At 37.5% G+C, this 17,777-nt stretch overlaps 1 protein-coding gene across 1 annotated transcript in view; it reads right to left on the bottom strand.

Moving 5' to 3' along the window:
* LOC124159796 (cytoplasmic polyadenylation element-binding protein 1) overlaps window positions 1-17,202 on the bottom strand; it is a 90,192-nt gene extending 72,990 nt beyond the window's left edge. Inside the window, exons 1-5 of the mRNA XM_046535715.1 lie at window positions 17,154-17,202; window positions 16,944-17,008; window positions 10,521-10,668; window positions 5,764-5,945; window positions 945-1,081 (exon numbers count right to left, since the gene is read on the bottom strand). Of these exons, the coding sequence (XP_046391671.1) occupies window positions 945-1,081; window positions 5,764-5,945; window positions 10,521-10,668; window positions 16,944-17,008; window positions 17,154-17,175 (554 nt within the window). The 5' untranslated portion in view covers window positions 17,176-17,202. The remainder of the gene's footprint in view (window positions 1-944; window positions 1,082-5,763; window positions 5,946-10,520; window positions 10,669-16,943; window positions 17,009-17,153) is intronic.
* Window positions 17,203-17,777: the final 575 nt, after the last annotated feature.

The following is a 17,777-nucleotide window of genomic DNA, read 5'->3' as shown; positions in this document are numbered from 1 at the left end:
TGAATAACGTCAGATGCTGAGGGGAAGGGGAGAGGTAAGTGACGGGAATGGTGAAGGAGGGAAGGGATAGGGGAAAAACCAGAGGTAGTTACAAAGAAGAGCGTGGGTTGGCGTCAAAAAAGGAACACAGCTGGACATCAGAGAACAGTTGGAAATTTTAAAAATTGTAAAGAGGAAAGAACCCATTGCTAATGACCACCTTTTCCCTTTCCACTCCCCCCTCCTAGACATTCCACTATTACACCCCAAAAAATCCTTGTTGCGCCAAACCACGCTCTTCTTTGTAACTACCTCTGGTTTTTCCCCTATCCCTTCCCTCCTTCACCATTCCCGTCACTTACCTCTCCCCTTCCCCTCCAATCACCCGACCACAGAGTATATATACCGGCAAATTCTGATGTGTATCACTAGTCTTGAAAATGGTACAGTGTAACTGAAACTAGTCGGCAATAAAGTGTGTGTTTTTGTAGAAAAGCTAAGAAATTTCCTTCCAAACATTAAATATGGAATTCTACAAAGTAAAGGCCTCAACAATTCAGTGCGTCAGATGCTGAGTTGATAAATATTAATTCTCGCTTTTTCTACAGTGGACCGCAGATATTTTCCTGCATACGGAAAACCAAGTAAAAGCCAGGGACAGAATTTTCTTGAAATTACAATAGCACAAACCATATGATACCACACTAAGCTTTCATATACTCTGAACTACTATACTATACTATATGTATCATATGTCATGTGATCATCAACATTATGCATTCATAACTAGACAACTTTATGCAAAAAATCTTTTCTCACTCATAACACCACTTATATCAATGCAAATTCAACAGCTTTAAAAAAAAAAGTTCTCACTGAAAATATTCAGCACTCAATATCTTACTGGTTACATTTACCTCCAAAAATTTATGATAAGTTTCAAATAACAAAGACACAGGACTAACCTGAAAGGTGGAGAGCCACGGTGGCCACTATAGCCAACAGATGATGGAGAAGGTGGTGTTGACAGAGAAAGACATTCAAGATTTCTTTGTAATATGTGAATGGGTGAAGTAGTCTCTTGGCAGTCATCATGGTGACCCTATGATATCAAAGAAAATTAATAAAGAAAACAGTAAATAATCACTTAGGCAACACAGATCCAACCAAAATAGTGATATGTAATACTCAGTCAGCAGTAGTGAAATTTTGGTAATGTGGTGGTAAAATTTAGTCTATTTCTGGGTAAAACCTCCTATTATGACATCAGAGCCATCTGTGGCGCTTGAAAAGAAACATGATGCCACCCCGTGTCAGTGCTAATGTGAACTAACAGTAACAACACATCAACATGTTTTGTTATCTTAATGCGTTATACAATTTATTAAGCGACAATAAACAAAATCGGCATAGATATTGAAGAATAACTGTTTATTGAATGACGAAAAGTTACTAAATATGCAAATACGACATCTACAAAAGGAAATAATCACTTGGTAAAAGAGGAATAATTACAAAAATAAAACCTACAGTCATGAGGATATACATAATCCATGAAAGAAAAATGATCAAAATAAATAGAAGGTATGTTTTAAGAAGAATTTCCTAATTTATTTTCTTTTAACATAGAAACAAAGTTAGACTTGGAACTAATTTTCTTCCCTACATTACTTGGTGAAAACATCTTCCACAACAAACCCCTTACGACATGATTATGGGGAAACGAAGTCACTCAAACGAGAATCCAATGAACCATGTGCTTTTCTAAATTTTTTCACCCCAAGGATGAAAACAAATGAAATCACTGTAAATAAAGAAAGCTATACTTTAGCAGAGGTTCAGGGAACCAAATTACAGCTATGAGGGTTATTAAAAAGTATTGCCTCACCATGGTGTCACAAGAAGCAACTCTGGGTAAATTTTCCACTGAATTAAATTTTTTCGATTTTCAACATTATATCAGGTAATTTGGTTTACTTGATGCTCCAGTAATAGCTAGATATTATAATTGCCAGGCATGTCACTTAGGCACTAGCAGTCTGGTTCATGTTCCACTGTCATTATTTATTTGTCCATTCGTAGCCAACGTTAAGGTCCACTATTCGCAAATGAGGATCCAATCTAGCCAACCGTCAAGATGCGTTTGATCTTTCAACTTTCTTACACAGAAGAACTTAACTTATGAAACTTACAACAGAGAACCAAAAGAAGTTCCATAAGTGAGGTTTTTCGGCAAAGGATCATGAAATCCTTTTCAATAGGGTCTGCTTTGTTTCCAGGATGCAATTACTCATTTGAAGGCAAGAAATTGAAGCCTAATCTTATTTACTCACAAGCAACACCACAGATGATGTGTTACTTTCAGAGAAACATATATAACCTTGCGTTCCAGAACAACAATACCCATGGTTGAACATCTTGGTCGAATTGCAAGCATTCTGGCACTAAGCCACAAGGCTATTATACTGGAGAAATTTTGGAATGGTGATACTAAATGTTAACAGAGAAGCCAATTTTCAAAAAAAGTTGGCTCATTAAGAGCAGTTTTCAGAAAATTCATTTTGCCACCTATATACAAACCCAAGATTGGAGATTGAAGAAAAGAGATACCCGAGGAAAGTCATCCAAATTAAACCCATAATTAGGAAGCAAAATTTCATTAATGCATAACGAAGGCTTCAGTGTGAAGGGAACTTCCAGTGCAACACACTGTCTGGCAGATGGGACGTTAAGCCCTGGTTAAGCCAATCGTTACAACCTGACTAATTCCAGCTGAGGGTTTCTATCCTACCACCCTTACCTCATGGTGAAAATGACCCCAGCTGTCTGTTACCTCCCTCCAAATACCACACCATATATAATACGGAGGATACTGCACTCGGGATATTCCGTAACAAAAATTTTTCCGTGTTTAGATCACTTTTTTAGGTGTGCAATTGAAATAACCACACAATTGCCATCAGTCATGAATGAACAAATATATATTAAGAGCCCAGAAAAATCTACCCACTTTATAATGTCTAAGCAATAAAAAAGAATTTTCCTATGAAATTTTAGAAATAGTGGATTAAATCTACAGGTATAACTTCTCTGTCGGCATTCTTCTTCGGCTTCTCTGCCAGAATAGGGTGGTTTCCTAAAATTTTTTATTGCCTAAATCGAAAGGTCATTACTCCTGGAGTACAGTGAGTCCTCGTTTAACGTTGTTGATTCGTTCCTGAAAAAGTCGACGTTAAGCGAAACAACGTTAAACGATGCAGTGTTTCCCATAAGAAACAATGTAAAAAATTTAAATTGGTTCCTAGCCATGTTCCTAACAATCCATTTCTTCGTGAAGAATCCAGAATTTCCCGGGCGAGAATCCAAGGAGGCTAATTATCGGAGCCGTAACTTTAAGCAGACTTTGTGACCAATCGGGAGACACCTGAATCAGGCCAAAACGAAAAAAATCTGAATCTGACACTCGGAAGCACGAGGATGAAGGGCGAGTCAATTTTCGTGATGATATGAATTCTTTAACCCGGCGGAAATCGCGAGAAACATTCATTACCGATTATTCACTTCAGCGTGATAACGATTCATTCGAAACGAAACGAATTTTCATAACGAAAAGGTTGGGAAGAAGGCATTATTAAATGAAATATAAAAACTAAAAAGAATGTATTTTAATAGCGAAACATCGATATTTTCAGTAACAGAAGAAATTTTAATTGTAAAAACTCGACCTGCAAACCTAAAACTTGACCGATCTCTCCAGCAGTTGCACCTTCTTCAATTCTTTTAATAATACCAAGTTTTTGTTCTAATATCGCCGTTTTTTCTTCACGTCTGAAGAACCGCCAGGATAGCCACTCTTCTTCGTGGACATTTTTTTCGGTTGGCATCAGAAAAATAAACGGATAATGGGTAAATGAGGCGATAATTATTCGCTCATACGCATATTTAACATACGCTACCCACGCCAACCTTTTCTGTCGAGCAAAAATTACCAATCGCATTAATATAGTAATATTTACTATACATAAGATGCGCTTGCGTCCTATTCGCCATTCATTTTTTTTTCGCCGCGCATAATTTGAACAACGTTATCGCGAAGCAATAACGACGTTAAATGATCAAGGGTTTCAATTTTTGGACAACGTTATCGTGAAACAACGTTAAACGGGACGACGTTAAACGAGGACACACTGTACGTATTTCACACTTTTTGATTTTTAAATGACGATACCTATTTGTCGCGATGAAATGAAAAGTGAAAAATATCAAGCGTGCGAAAACTCGACGCCTGAAAGACATTGAACGCGTAAACCAACGGCTGTTGGATTTAAAAGGAAAACTTGGAATTATCACTACTGGGAAAAAATATAACTCTAGTGTAACTGAAATATTAGCTTTCTCAGAGATAGGCCTCAGTGAAGACCTTGTATATGTACTATGCTATTTAACTACGAACTGATGCACAGACAAAAGTGACTATATATTGTGATTGTTCATTTATAAGTTTTGCAACATTAATGAAGTAAAACACATTCGTGAAGTTTTTTGCCAATACAAAATGGAGAAAGTTAACTTGTATAGACATGTATCCTGTATTTTGATGTGTTTTATAAAGCAACAATCAAGTTTTCCCCAGCAATGATGGGTAAGTGCTATGAATTCCTTAAAATATTCTATTTCAAAAATATATTTTTCTTATCGGGAGAAAAACAACCTACACATAAAAAATGTTTTAACTTTTGAACGTATTATGTACTAGATTCATGTTGTAAATATTTGCTTAGATAAAGAAAACAGTTAACACAAGCATTTCATCACACTTGAAGGAGGACCCAACACTGACTACCAGAGTCGTGAAAAGGGATTTTTTTGCATAAAATTTTTTTTAACAACAAAGCAAGCAAAAAGCGATGAATTTTATTTTTTCAGGTGGTGGGTGAACCTTAAGGAATATTAGAAAAATTAATTTAGCTTGATTCAGATACTGCCTCAGGTCAAAATTTGATGTTTTATAGAACCATGTTTTTGACGCAAGATTTTCTAAAATCTTATGAAACATATGAGTTTAGAGAATTTCCAATATTCCTTAGGATATTTTTCAATTAGTTTTTGGAATCCTCATGACTTCTATAGTAAACCTGCAAATTTTCATACGAATCGGATGAAAACTATGGCTGAAAAAAATTATTTCCCTCTGGAGGTACAAGTGCCTCTGAAAACCGCATCCATTGAAAAATTGCAGTTTCACCCAAACTTCAAATGGTCGTGAAAAAAAAACTATTAGAGATAGCCAAGAAATATTTTACACTGTTTCATTCCTGCATGGAAGGATGAAAATTGGCATGTTTCATCAAAATCCGAGGCGGTGGGTGTCATGCCTGGATGAACTGACATGGAATGACCCAGCTAGTGACAAAAGTTTCATTATAGGCTGAGTTTGTGGGTGTCATTTTGAAAATTTTCTGGCCAATTTGACAGAGAAAGACCCATACAGATTATTGAATGTTGATCATTTTTCTTACCGGGAATCTGTCAAGTCATAACTTTTTCCAGCATTAGCTAAATTCAGGAGAAGCCTCTAAGATATTTTCAGATATATTTCTTAAACAACAATAGATCCTCCAAGTACACAACAAATAATGTACTTTTGGTGGTTTTTGGTTAAAATGTCCTACAAGTTTATCAAGGGAAAAAATTATAGCAGGAAATGAAAAACCTTTAACTTAATCAAGATAGCAGATAGCAGAAAAATGATTCCACAGTCAGGGGTATCAATTATAGTCCTACCTTGTATTGGAATCCTGAAAATTGCAAAGCATGACTGCTAGGCAGGGTACTGCTTTGGCGAAATGACGAATTATGGCTACTAACAGAGGACACCAACTCATTGACGGCCTCCTCTCCAGCTAATGAGGTTCCCCTAGGAATATTGAGACCAAGGAGGTCTGATATCGACTTCCCTTGATCATCTGTAATATAAAGTTACAATATGTCCTTACTTCACCAACATTTTACAAGTAAAATTGATTAAAGCTTGCAATAATGGCTGATTTCAAGACAAATGAACTAGGAACTACATAAGGAACAAAGCCAATGAGGATCTGTAAGTATGCATACAGATTATGCATTAGTCAGTACAAGAGATTTACAGGAAGTGGAAATGATTTTTAGGTATTATCAAAGCCATTACATGCAGATTTGACATGAGAATCGTTTTAAGTGGATTTGATGCTAACCACAACATATGTGACAACATCTTCATGAGTGACAACAATATCTCGGTAGGAAAATAAAAACTGACAAGTGAACCAAAGAAAGGAAAATCTCTGGAAATATATCTAATCCTTGAGGATAATTAATGGTCATGTTTAGATGAATAGGCAACCATATACAGTCAAACCTCTTTACACCGTAATACAGCAGACCAAAATTTAGGCAATTTGATACATGGAGGTTCACTATAGAGAAGTTTTAGTGATATGCAACATTTTTTCATATCCTTTGGAAATGAAAGGCACTACTGTATTTTAAGCCATTATATTTTGTGTTTAAACAAACATGCATGCATTAGTGAACAAATATATTTTATTTAATGACTACAGAAAGCAAGTACAATCGCGAGATTTTTTACCATGATTCAAGAGAAAACTATGTGATCTCTCTTAATTCAACATTCACTTACATGATTAGGATACAGTAAAACTTTGATTTTATGCAGTAGGTGGGACCGAAATATGAGCACTGTGTAAAATCAAAGTGTGTAAAATCAAGAGTTGGTATTGAGGAGGAGTATATTTTTCAGGATAACACTTACTCATTATTTTTAGAAGGCTTAGTCATACGTTTTTGTACATATAGTTCTTATTTAAGCCAGAACCGGAACCAGAAAAAGTCTCATATGTGAGGTTTTACGATAAATGAGCATGAAATCCTTTTCAATCGCATCAGATATATGTTTCCCGGATTCAATTACTCACTTCGAGGCAAGAAAATGAAGCCTAATAATCTTATTTACTCACAAGCAACACCACAGATGACGTGTTACCTTAAGAGAAACAACGTTGCATTCCTGAACAAAATTTCCGAAGGTTGAACAAAATGGTTGAATTGCCAGCATTTCTGGCACTAAGATTACTTCTGTTACCCAGGAGAAATTTCGGAATGGTGATACTAAATGCTCGCAGAGAGGCTAATTTTCAAAAATATTCTCATTAAAAGCAGTTTTCAGGATATCCGTTTAACCACCTCCAGACAAAGATTGGAGATTGAAGAATTGAGATATCTGAGGATAGTTATCCAAATTAACCCAATTAACAGGGAGCAAAATTTTGCTAATACATCACAAAGGCTTTACACCCTGTGGGCCTGGGTTCAAGTCCTGGCAGTAGCAGAAACTTATCAGAGATGGCCCCATCCCTACTTGAGTGTAATGTGGAGGGCACTTCCAGTGCACCAGTCTGTCCATCAGATGGGACGTTAAGTTCTGGTCCCTTTTGAGCTTATCATTACAACCTGGCTAATGCCAACATAGGGTTCCTATCCTCACAGCCCTTACTTCATGGCACTAATGACCCCAGCTGTCGGTTACCTCCTTCCAAATACCATACCATAGATAATACGGAGCACACAGTACCCGGGATATTAGGAAATTCAGATTTTTCCGGTGTTAAGCTCACTTTTTTTAAGTGAGCTATTTACATAACCGCGCAACTACCGTCATGCCACCAGTGATGAGTAAAAAAATTATTAATAGTTCGGAACAATTTTCCAACTTTATAATTTTTAAGCATTAAAAAAGCATTCTCCCATGAAATTATGGAATTAGTATATTGAATCTGCCGCGTATAGCTTCTTTGTGTGCATTCTTCCGCGAATTCAGCGCCGGGACCTTCGACTCACAAGCTGTGTGACTCATCTTCACGTAATATTTTGCTTCCTCATATCTGATAACAACACTGGACACTTTTTGTATTTCGATTTAATGGTACTAAGCCATTCCCGAGTTTAAAGGGACTGCCTTATCATTCACGTCTTGAATTTTACTTCAATGATTACATGACGATTGACGACGCGAGTTATTCTCCGAGGGCATAACTCCCGTTCCGTTAAGAATAAACGCTTGCCACCTAGCGGAGTTAAGCTAATAGCTGTTCAAGTCCCAACCATGTTTAATTTAAACATACTGACAATGAGATACAAGTTGAGTCAGTTCTGATAAGCGCGCTACGCAAGCAACTATCCCTTGCCTCCATTCGTCCCACAGATGTAGGGTTAGCCCGTGGAATGAGACTATACATGCTGCTTTTACCATCGTGTTGAATCACCATCGACTTCGGTCCATACTAGAAGTACGACTATCTTTTTTGGATCACCTTGGAAGCCAAAATTTTGGCACGGAAGGATTTATATAGACTCATTTCATGGTTATATTTCGCTGGGGCGACGGAAAACAGCGTAGGCAAAATTCTAGAAAACCTTCCATTAGGGATAGATATTCTGTAGTTCATAATTCCGGATTAGCGACCATCTACTGTAATTACAATAAATATGTAACAGCGTCGATCAATAAGTTCAATAATAAACGAAAGGTGATAATGTTCATATCTCCAGCGATCATCTGTCTTAATTAAAAGTAGTTACGCATACACGGCGATTGCCGTGTGTTTTAGGTTTCGATATCCTTCTAAGGCAAATTTGAACTAAGAGCGACATCCGCATTCGTAAAGGAGCCTGAAATAATACTGAGAGGGCGCACGGGGAAGCAATAATTAGATTCGCGATGTTTTTAGTTTCACGCTCAAACGCGTGACGTCATTTCAATCGTTCCTGAATTCATTTTTGCAACTCATTGGGACGAAATAATAACCAAACTTCATATTGCTCCAGTCGAATTTTCAAAACAAGCCGAAAGACAACTGCGTAAAATCTAGATTAGCGACCTCTTTGGGGCTGGGGTTATGCTGCACAAAATCGAAAAACTGCGTAAAATCAAGAAAAGATGTAAAATCGAAGTTTCACCATTGCAATTCCCTATGCTTTCCGGCCGGACTTGAGTGTCGCTACGTAAAAACAAGACTTTATGTAAAATCAAAGTGCGTAAAATCGAAGTTTTACTGTAGTTGGATTTCTTTTTTACTGTTAGGTATGCTCTCATATGGAACAAAATGGCCATAACTAATGGTTAATGTGAAAATTACAACATCATAAAGGTGTATAAGAAAAAAAAGGGTGAAACATTTATTGATGAAAATGTCATTCCATGTACGTAATCGTGGCTGCATTAATGGTCTCTAGTTGTCTCGGTACGATTTGTGGAGGTAGTTAGGCCGTCTCAGGGGTGTCTCCTTCATATGAAGTATGGAGGTTTAACGAGATAAAGAGGTTCACTACATAGAGGTTTGCCTATAAATTTACATGTAAATCTGACAGCACCGTAGGGGTGGTAGGAAGTACTGAGGTTTATGATGTAAAGAGGTTCACTACATATAGGTTTCACTGTATTCAGTTGTGACTGGGAGCTTCAAGAGAGGCCAAGTTCTTTGGTTAATTTAATAAATTGTGGTCCCACATGTGGTGCAAATATTTAAACTCAATAATAATGTTATGTTGTACATTGAACAACCAGATTGGTGTGAAAAAATACGAATTGAGGCACAAATAAGATAAAAATATGCAAGTAAATCAATTGCTGAGATTTTCTAGAATTAGTTGCTGAGATAATGTTTTCTAAATGTTCTGGACCCAACCTTACCATTAGATTGATAACAGCATATTTTTTTAACTTAACTTATATAAGTGCGAGGGCACATCCCAACATCTAGTTGGTTAACTTTAGAATTGGGCCTGTCTCAAATACTAGAATTCCTTTAATTGACTTTGGTCTTTGAAGACCAGATTGCATTGGCTGAAAAACAATTTACTTCCAAGGTTATGGTAGGCTTCATTTTAACAGGGCAGCATTACAGAACTCTAGGCATAAATGGGTTAAGACATCTACTTAGTAATCAAAGCAGTTGCCTCTAATTTATGAAAACTTTGCTGATAAGTTTTAAATGCTTTCTCACCGATGTTTAAAATTAATCAACTTTTATTACTATGTAAATGATTCTAATGCATGTTCCATGTATTAGAAAGAATCAAAATGCTTGGACAATCTGGTTTGCAAATGTCCATATAAATATGGTCCTCATGTCAGTGCTAATTCTACATCTATCTCATGAATTAATGGGGAAAATTTGCAGACCTTTTCCGAATCTCATGTTAGGCATTGACGAGGCACTCTCCAGGTAAGTAAGTCCAAATTGCAAAAATTTATCAGCACATCTCTCGACTCATTAAGACATATTTTGTGGAATGATATCAAGGCAACATTTTTAGCCTTTTAACTTTTTCTCTAAATTTGATGAATTTAAAAATTAAATTAAGATTTGAAAATTAAAATCATGACCCTGATTGTAAAAGTGAAGGCATAACACAATTTTAAATAATAGGAATTAAATCAACCAAATTTGCCGGAATGAAGACAAAGCCACTGGTCTTCCTACCTAGGTGAGTCTTTCCAGCGAGGGTAGCAGACTCAGCATGACCCTCATGCAGCAACATATCAATCTGCCTTAGTATTTCACTTTGATGATTTATGGGTGCTGGAATTGGAGTTGTTGGTGGTGTTTGAACACCTTCTACTGATTCAACCTGTAATGTAAGAGAAATGAGTAACTACATATTTACTTGGAAAAAAATTATATGAATATTATTAAGGGTGTTCTATACCTCTGCAAAAAAGGGTTCTGGAGACTTCAGTTTCCTCGCCAGTTGCTTGCTTAGTATAGACTCCAGAGAAAACTTATTTTGGGTATGATTTTAGCTATGATTATTGTAATCCGTAAGTGAAAAAAATTTATTTGAAAAGCATTTGTCAATTAATTATTGGCCCTCAAAAACACAATTAAATCCCTGTTTTCTCAATATAATACAACGATGTAGAAAATGTGATTTGAATTTTTTTTCAGTAGATGAGAACATTCAACCTTCCTCTTGGAAATAAGGTACGTTTCATGAATGTCATCTTTGCAACAACCACGCTGAAGCTCAAATTCCTGAGCATGTTTTCTCAACGTCAAGGGCGTAAGATTTTTTCTTCCATGGCACTGCTGTCTGGTCCCCCACTCTCAAGGAAAGAGAGTCCCAACCCATAGCAGTCTCTGTCACTACTTCCCCTCCATCTCTTGTTTCCCCCCCATCTGTGTCAATTCTCCTCTATTCTTTCGCCGACCTAAGAAGCAGGTCCGAACCGTGGTCCGACCCCAGCAGGCAATCAGTTTTTTATCTTTCTCATCCGAAGCCCTGGGTTCTTGTGCTGTGAGCAGTGTTTGAAACAGGGCTAGCACGAGATTTCAAGTTTTCCTGTTCTTATCCACAGAAAGTGAAAGGAAATCAAAGAGGAAGAAGAATATGAGGATGAACAGAAGAGAGAGGAGGAAGCATATCTTTTGTGGGAAGATGGAAAAGAAGTCCTAGGAAGAATGGTAAATAGTACCAAAAGCTAGTTGGATGAAATTTTGACCATGGTAGACAGTGCACGTCAGCTGTATCAAAATTTGATACAAATAATCTGATGCAAATTTGACCGTGGGACACTGGCTTTCGATGTTTCCAGCAAAATAAAGATTCAAAAGCTGATATTTTCATGAAAATTTATGATCATCTTGTAAGTTTATTTGCACATGGTCGTTTACATTACATTTTAGTCGAAGGGTTTATGGTATATGTATGTTCATTAAAGGTGGGTGAAATAGCTCACTACTCTTGCATTAACTTGAAACTACCAATTAACTTGAAGATTTATACCAATCATTGGTATGTACCCTCAGGTGGATGCATATTTCGAAGGAGGTATGGGTGTGTAATGAATTCTTGAATGTTTAGCAATATTTAATTCTTAATTGTTGACTGATGTACCAGCCTATATGCTAGAGGAATGGACATGCAACAAACCTATGTCATCAAAACGTATAAATGCATGGCCACGCAACAAAACAAGTTAATTGTGAGAATGGATTTATATCAATAAATTTCTTTTTCTACTCCAAATGATGCCTCCACATCTGTGAATACCTTAACCAAAGTATCCATTCACAAATTTTGTAGTAAGAAAATTTAATGAAATCTGTAATGCTGTGTAAAGAAAATTTCTTAACAATGCTACATCCTCAAGAAAATATTGCTCTGCTGCATATAATATGACAATGAAGGAAAGTATGTTTTACTCTCTGATTGCTACTAATGGTGATGAGATCTTATATCATCATTGTAAACATTCAAATGTGTAGTCTAAAAACGAAACGGAGAAACTGCTAGTTTCAAAATAACAGAAATGTCAGGAAAATTTTGAATGTGAGAAGGAGGCACGTGGAAAGAGTACATTATGAAATCATGGAATGAAAACCTTTGATAGAATGCAATGTATTGAAACTAGCAGTAAGCAGGCCAAATGACATGACAATTAAGTCTTTGCTTTCCGGACCATTTTCACATAAATAAACAGAATTCCTTTATCAATTCAAGTTTCTTTAAGGGAAATTCTAGCACATAAACACATGACTAACCTAAGAATTTAATCATTAAATTGTATTCAAAATTAACATTAATTATGCCAAACTGTTCCACCACTTACTGCACTGTATTCGTCACACGGATACAAAATTTTCCTAGATAGTACAACGACCGATTGAGTTCAACTGTAGAATAGTAATGGGTCATCTCCATCAATACTAACTCTGTATACATATTTTCAGGGAAAAGAGACATATTACGTGTCCGGTTAATTCTTGTAACACATCTATCTGCTGCTGTGTTCTCACAAAAAAATTAATTCCAATTAATTTCCGTAACCCAAAATATCTTCATCTTTCAACAACAGCCAGTGCGGCCATATTTATTCTTCCGTAAAGGAAACTAACCCTAAAGTGAGCTCTGGCTGGGCACTTTATGGCAAAGTGACGATTCGGACGTTTTTCTTCTAAAGTGGCGTTACTGAAACTGAGAAAGCAGACTTTAGCCCATCTAAAGTATACTTAACCCTAAAGTGCCGTCTTTAGCCTAATGTTTATAAAACGGAGAAAGCAGACTTTAGCCCATCTAAAGTATACTTTAGCCTAAAGTGCCTTCTATGAATCGCACCTTAAATGTATAAGTGACTCACCTCTCACAAAAAAATCAAAGATGTGTCAGCTGGCACACACATCTGCTTCTTTACCTTGTCCCTTTTAGATATTTTAATTTCAGAAGTAGTTGCGCTTACATGTGTGAATCAATACAACAACTGCACACTGAAGATTATTGGGATTCAAGCAATATTTTCCCCACTGCTCCACTGACCTGACCGTTACCAAATTGCGAGCCGAGAACGACCTTAACTTCAATTGACTTAGATTATATAGAAAACAATATCTGCAATGCAGAGGCTAAAACTTTTTAGATAGAGCTTACCCTGCTAAAATTTCTCCTACCTCTTCCAGTAGGCCAAAATGAGTTTTGAAAAATCTTACTATTTTTAATTGATCAACAGTGATCGTATTGTTCAGAGTAAGTCAACTCAAACCTGACTGCCTTCCACTTTTTTTCATTTTGAATTAGAGTACAATATGTCTATTGAACCCAGTGACAGTCATTCAAGTACCATTCACCTCTTGTAACCAGTGCACCACTGCATGAAATACAGTATAAAAATTGTAGGATAAATTAGAATAACGTAGGGCTACAACAGAAGTCCAGTTAAGCTGCTGCACTCATGACAGTAGAATACTTGAGGATACCCTGTCGATTTCTGTAACTTAATGCCTGATCGCAGTCAGTTTGAAGCCTGTTGGAGATTTAGTGAAAAGAGCAGTAATAGCCTACGAACAATCTCAGGCTACACACTAATGGGAACAACTAAAGAACAGTCTTCCAACAGTTCATACTATTTGCAGCTTGTTCCTTATCAGGCAGGCAGCAAGCATTTCGGGGACAATAGTGAACAAACACTTAACAGGCAGGGGCCGGTTGGCTGTATGTTTCACCGCACAGGGAACGAACAGACAATAGTGAACAGGCTCTCAACAGGCTAGGAATGGTTGGCTGTCACCTTTTCTCAACCAGTGGCGGATTTAAAAGGGGATCCCTGGGGTCGTGACCCCCTTCAAATTGTTATTAAAAAATTCAATTTTTATTCATTTTAATGAGTTTAGCTATTCATTTTTCTCCATTATTTATTTCAACTTCTTAAATTGTTCAATTTAGTCAGTCGTTAAGAATAAAATTGAAATTTTAAGCTTAAAAAATACATTAAAAAATATACTGCCTGTTAGCTGTCAGTTTGAAGCCTGTTAGAGATTTAGTGAACAGAGTATGAACAGACTATGAACAATCTCAATTTAATTGAATGCAAGGAAATTAAATTGAATTCCAAGAAAATATCATCTGCTTAAACATAAATTATATATGCTTGAATTCATTATTATGATTATCACCAACCACGGATGATGACTAATGAAGTGAGCACAAAAGTTAAAACTGCTATCATGGCTTATGCACGTTAAATACTTTACTTCGCTCATTACAAGCACGGGACGGTTGGTTGTATGTTTCACCTGACAGGGAATGAACAGTAAATAGTGAACAGGCACTCAACAGGAAGGGGCCGGTTGATTGTCCATTTCACACTACAGCGTATGAACAGTGAACAGGTTGTCATCAGGCAGGGAAAGATGATGGGCATGGCGCTGCCACCTACCTATGGAAGATAGCAAACGCAAAAAACGCCAATACCGTTATCTATACATGTTTACGTGCACATATGGTCAACTGTATAATGGTTAAGGTGTAGGTTGTGGAGAAAACATTTATTTGAGAATTATTTAACCTGTGATAAATCACCGCAGCGTTGAATGAAGTCTTTCGTACATCCATTCAGTGAGAGTGAAAGTCACAATGTGATATTTGTTCTTTAGTGTGGTCATTTAGTACGAGGGTTATACCAAAAGTAAGGGATCCCAATGAGCTAAAATGTTGAGGGAAGGTGCTAGACTAAATTCCACAACTGTGCCATGCACAGTGGATCCCCTACTCTTGAGTCTGCCCGTCTGCGATCCACAATGTCGCTCATTATTGGCTTAGCAACCGTCAACAATGAAAGTGTTGATCCCCATTCCACCAAGTGTGAGGATCGAGCAGTAATCCGATTTCTCCACGCAATGAAGATACAGCCCATGGAGATTCATCAGCAACTGACTGAATTTTATGCTGAAGGGCGCATGTCCATTCAGCACGTCCGCAAATGGCGCAGGGCTTTGCTGAGGGCCCCACGGAATTTCACAATGAAGAACAGAGTGGAAGACCACCGGTTTTGGATGCGATTGTCCAAAAGATCAAAGGTGAGCTGCTCGAAGATCGGAGGGCCACTGTCCGTGAACTTGTTGAAAACATTCCTGAAGCTTCCAACGACACAAGAACGGAAACATTGGGTTATTGCAAGATGTGTGTTCCCTGGATACCTCAGATGCTGACTGACAGATACAAGTAGCAATGCCTTGACCGTGTTCGCAGATTTCTTCAAGTGTGAGGGGGGAGGCAACAAGGAGAAGTTGCTGGAGTCTATCATCATAGGAGATGAAACGTGGGTGTTCCATTACACCCCCGAAACAAAACACTAAGGTGGCAATTGCTTAAAGAGCAACGATGAAGTCTGAGCAGAGGTCAAATGCTTCCTCAAAGGGTTGGCAGGAGACTTCAACTTAAGGATACAAAAGCTGGAGCCCTGTCTTCAAAGTGCGCCGAAAAAAATTGAGATGATGTTGAAAAATAGGCAAAAGTGTAAGCTTTTAAACAATGTGAAAGTTAATAGCAATTAACAAATTTTTCTAACTGCATAAAATAAGGGAACCTTACTTTAAGGTACAACCCTCTTAATTTATCGTGTCTCTTCAGTCTTAGAGCAATTACTAATATTTGTATTGAACATGTAGGATACTATTCATAAGTGTGTTACGTCGTCGATAAAAACCTACAAACATTATCGGAGGACTATGTTTCTCGTAGATTTGTTTGTGTGAAGTGAAATCACCATGTTCAAGTATAATCATTAATGTTGTGTTTCCCTTTCGAAACTCTTATTATACTGGCATAGTGCAGAACCAGAACTGTATTCATTTTAAACGAAAACGAGACGAAACAATTCTTCTAGAGATACAATTTCCTTTGAAAGCCTCAACCGAGGAAATACGGCAATTTCGCATGGATTTCGAAAGGTTGAAAAAATAGCTAGGCTTCCCAACTAAGAAGGATTAACAGATCTTTCATCAAAAATGAGATGGGGGTCTTACTTGCGTACGGACTAACACGGAATGAACCAAACTTTGAAAATCCTCTTGAAACGTGAGTTAAAAGGGATTTACGCACCACAGAGCGCAAGGGGCACTACTATCGCGTAAGGAATACAAAATCTTTCCAAAATAATCTCTCTCAGTCAACGTCCAGTTTATTCTCCATCCCTTACCCTCGCCACATCAGTCTTTTAAAAAAACTGTCTTTTAAATTTTCTTTAACCCAATAACAAAACAACTCGGCATGAAAAATTTCAACCCCCAAGAAAAAATATATCGTAAATCATAAAAATGCCGGATCAGACAATGTGTCCACACGCGTACATTAACACATTTGAATTTATGGTAAAACCTAGTTATCATCAACTACCGTTCAATCCACTATGAATTCTTTAAGGATGGATTTCTATTCATCAATCAACGTATTGTAACAAATTAACAGCATTTAGAGGAACACTTGAACGGACATCCCATACAGCAAAGAGGGTCAAATGGGTAAGTGGATAAACTTTGTATACAGCGAAAATGGACATAAATAATGAAACTAAAAATGCATTCGTGTAACCATATAAAAATAGTCAGTGGGAAACCAGGTGAAACTCATACCTGTTGAAAAGTAGGCATCACAGTTAATACTTCAGATAAATGAACGACTGCGTCTTCCTCCGCGGCTAAAAAAAAATAAAATCACTGAAGAAGTTAGACGACCATTCTCCGGACCTCTCACTTTCGTGCACAACTAAATCCCCCACACCGCCAGCGCCAAAGCCAGCTCACTGAAGAACGATCACGGACGAGAGCAAATGAACTACTAACCAACTCCACCAAACTCGACCATTCGACTGCCAACCGCTATCAACCAATGGCAACTGCGTGTTGTGCAGGAACGAATTGCCCTGCATACGACGACGACGGCGACACCACGGCGAGTAGACTTGTAGGTGAGGGGGGGAGAAATTCGCGGCGAAGCGGGGTTGCGCCGCTACCCCGGCCACCGTGGCGTGGCAATCGCGTGACGTCAGGATAACAGCCAATCGGAATTGACTGCCAATGTCGTCTGCATATATTGCTGTATTTACGTATTACTTATTATTTTTTCTTATTTCCTTTAACCAGCGCGAATTTAGGGACAGGATTTTGTAGGGATCTTATAAGGATAGGGGTATTACTGCTTCCTATAAGTAAAAAATCCGATTACGCTTCAAAAGCCTTTATTTTGAGCGGGTGTCTGTACATGAAAAATCGGTATTACAACAGAAATTATTCTTTAACAAGCAGGACAGGAGTTCACAAAATTCACACTTAAAGCGGATAAGGATTAGTTTGTAAGAATTAAATCGAACGAAACTCCCACGTACCACTCGTACGTTCTACCAGTCTAAACTAACATTGTAAAAAGTTAGGATAGCTCAATTCAGTAACATGGGTTACAACCAACAC

This window comes from Ischnura elegans, chromosome 1 (genome assembly GCF_921293095.1).
Source record: "Ischnura elegans chromosome 1, ioIscEleg1.1, whole genome shotgun sequence".
Taxonomy (NCBI): Eukaryota; Metazoa; Arthropoda; class Insecta; order Odonata; family Coenagrionidae; genus Ischnura; species Ischnura elegans.
This window is presented reverse-complemented; position numbering and strand designations above follow the sequence as displayed.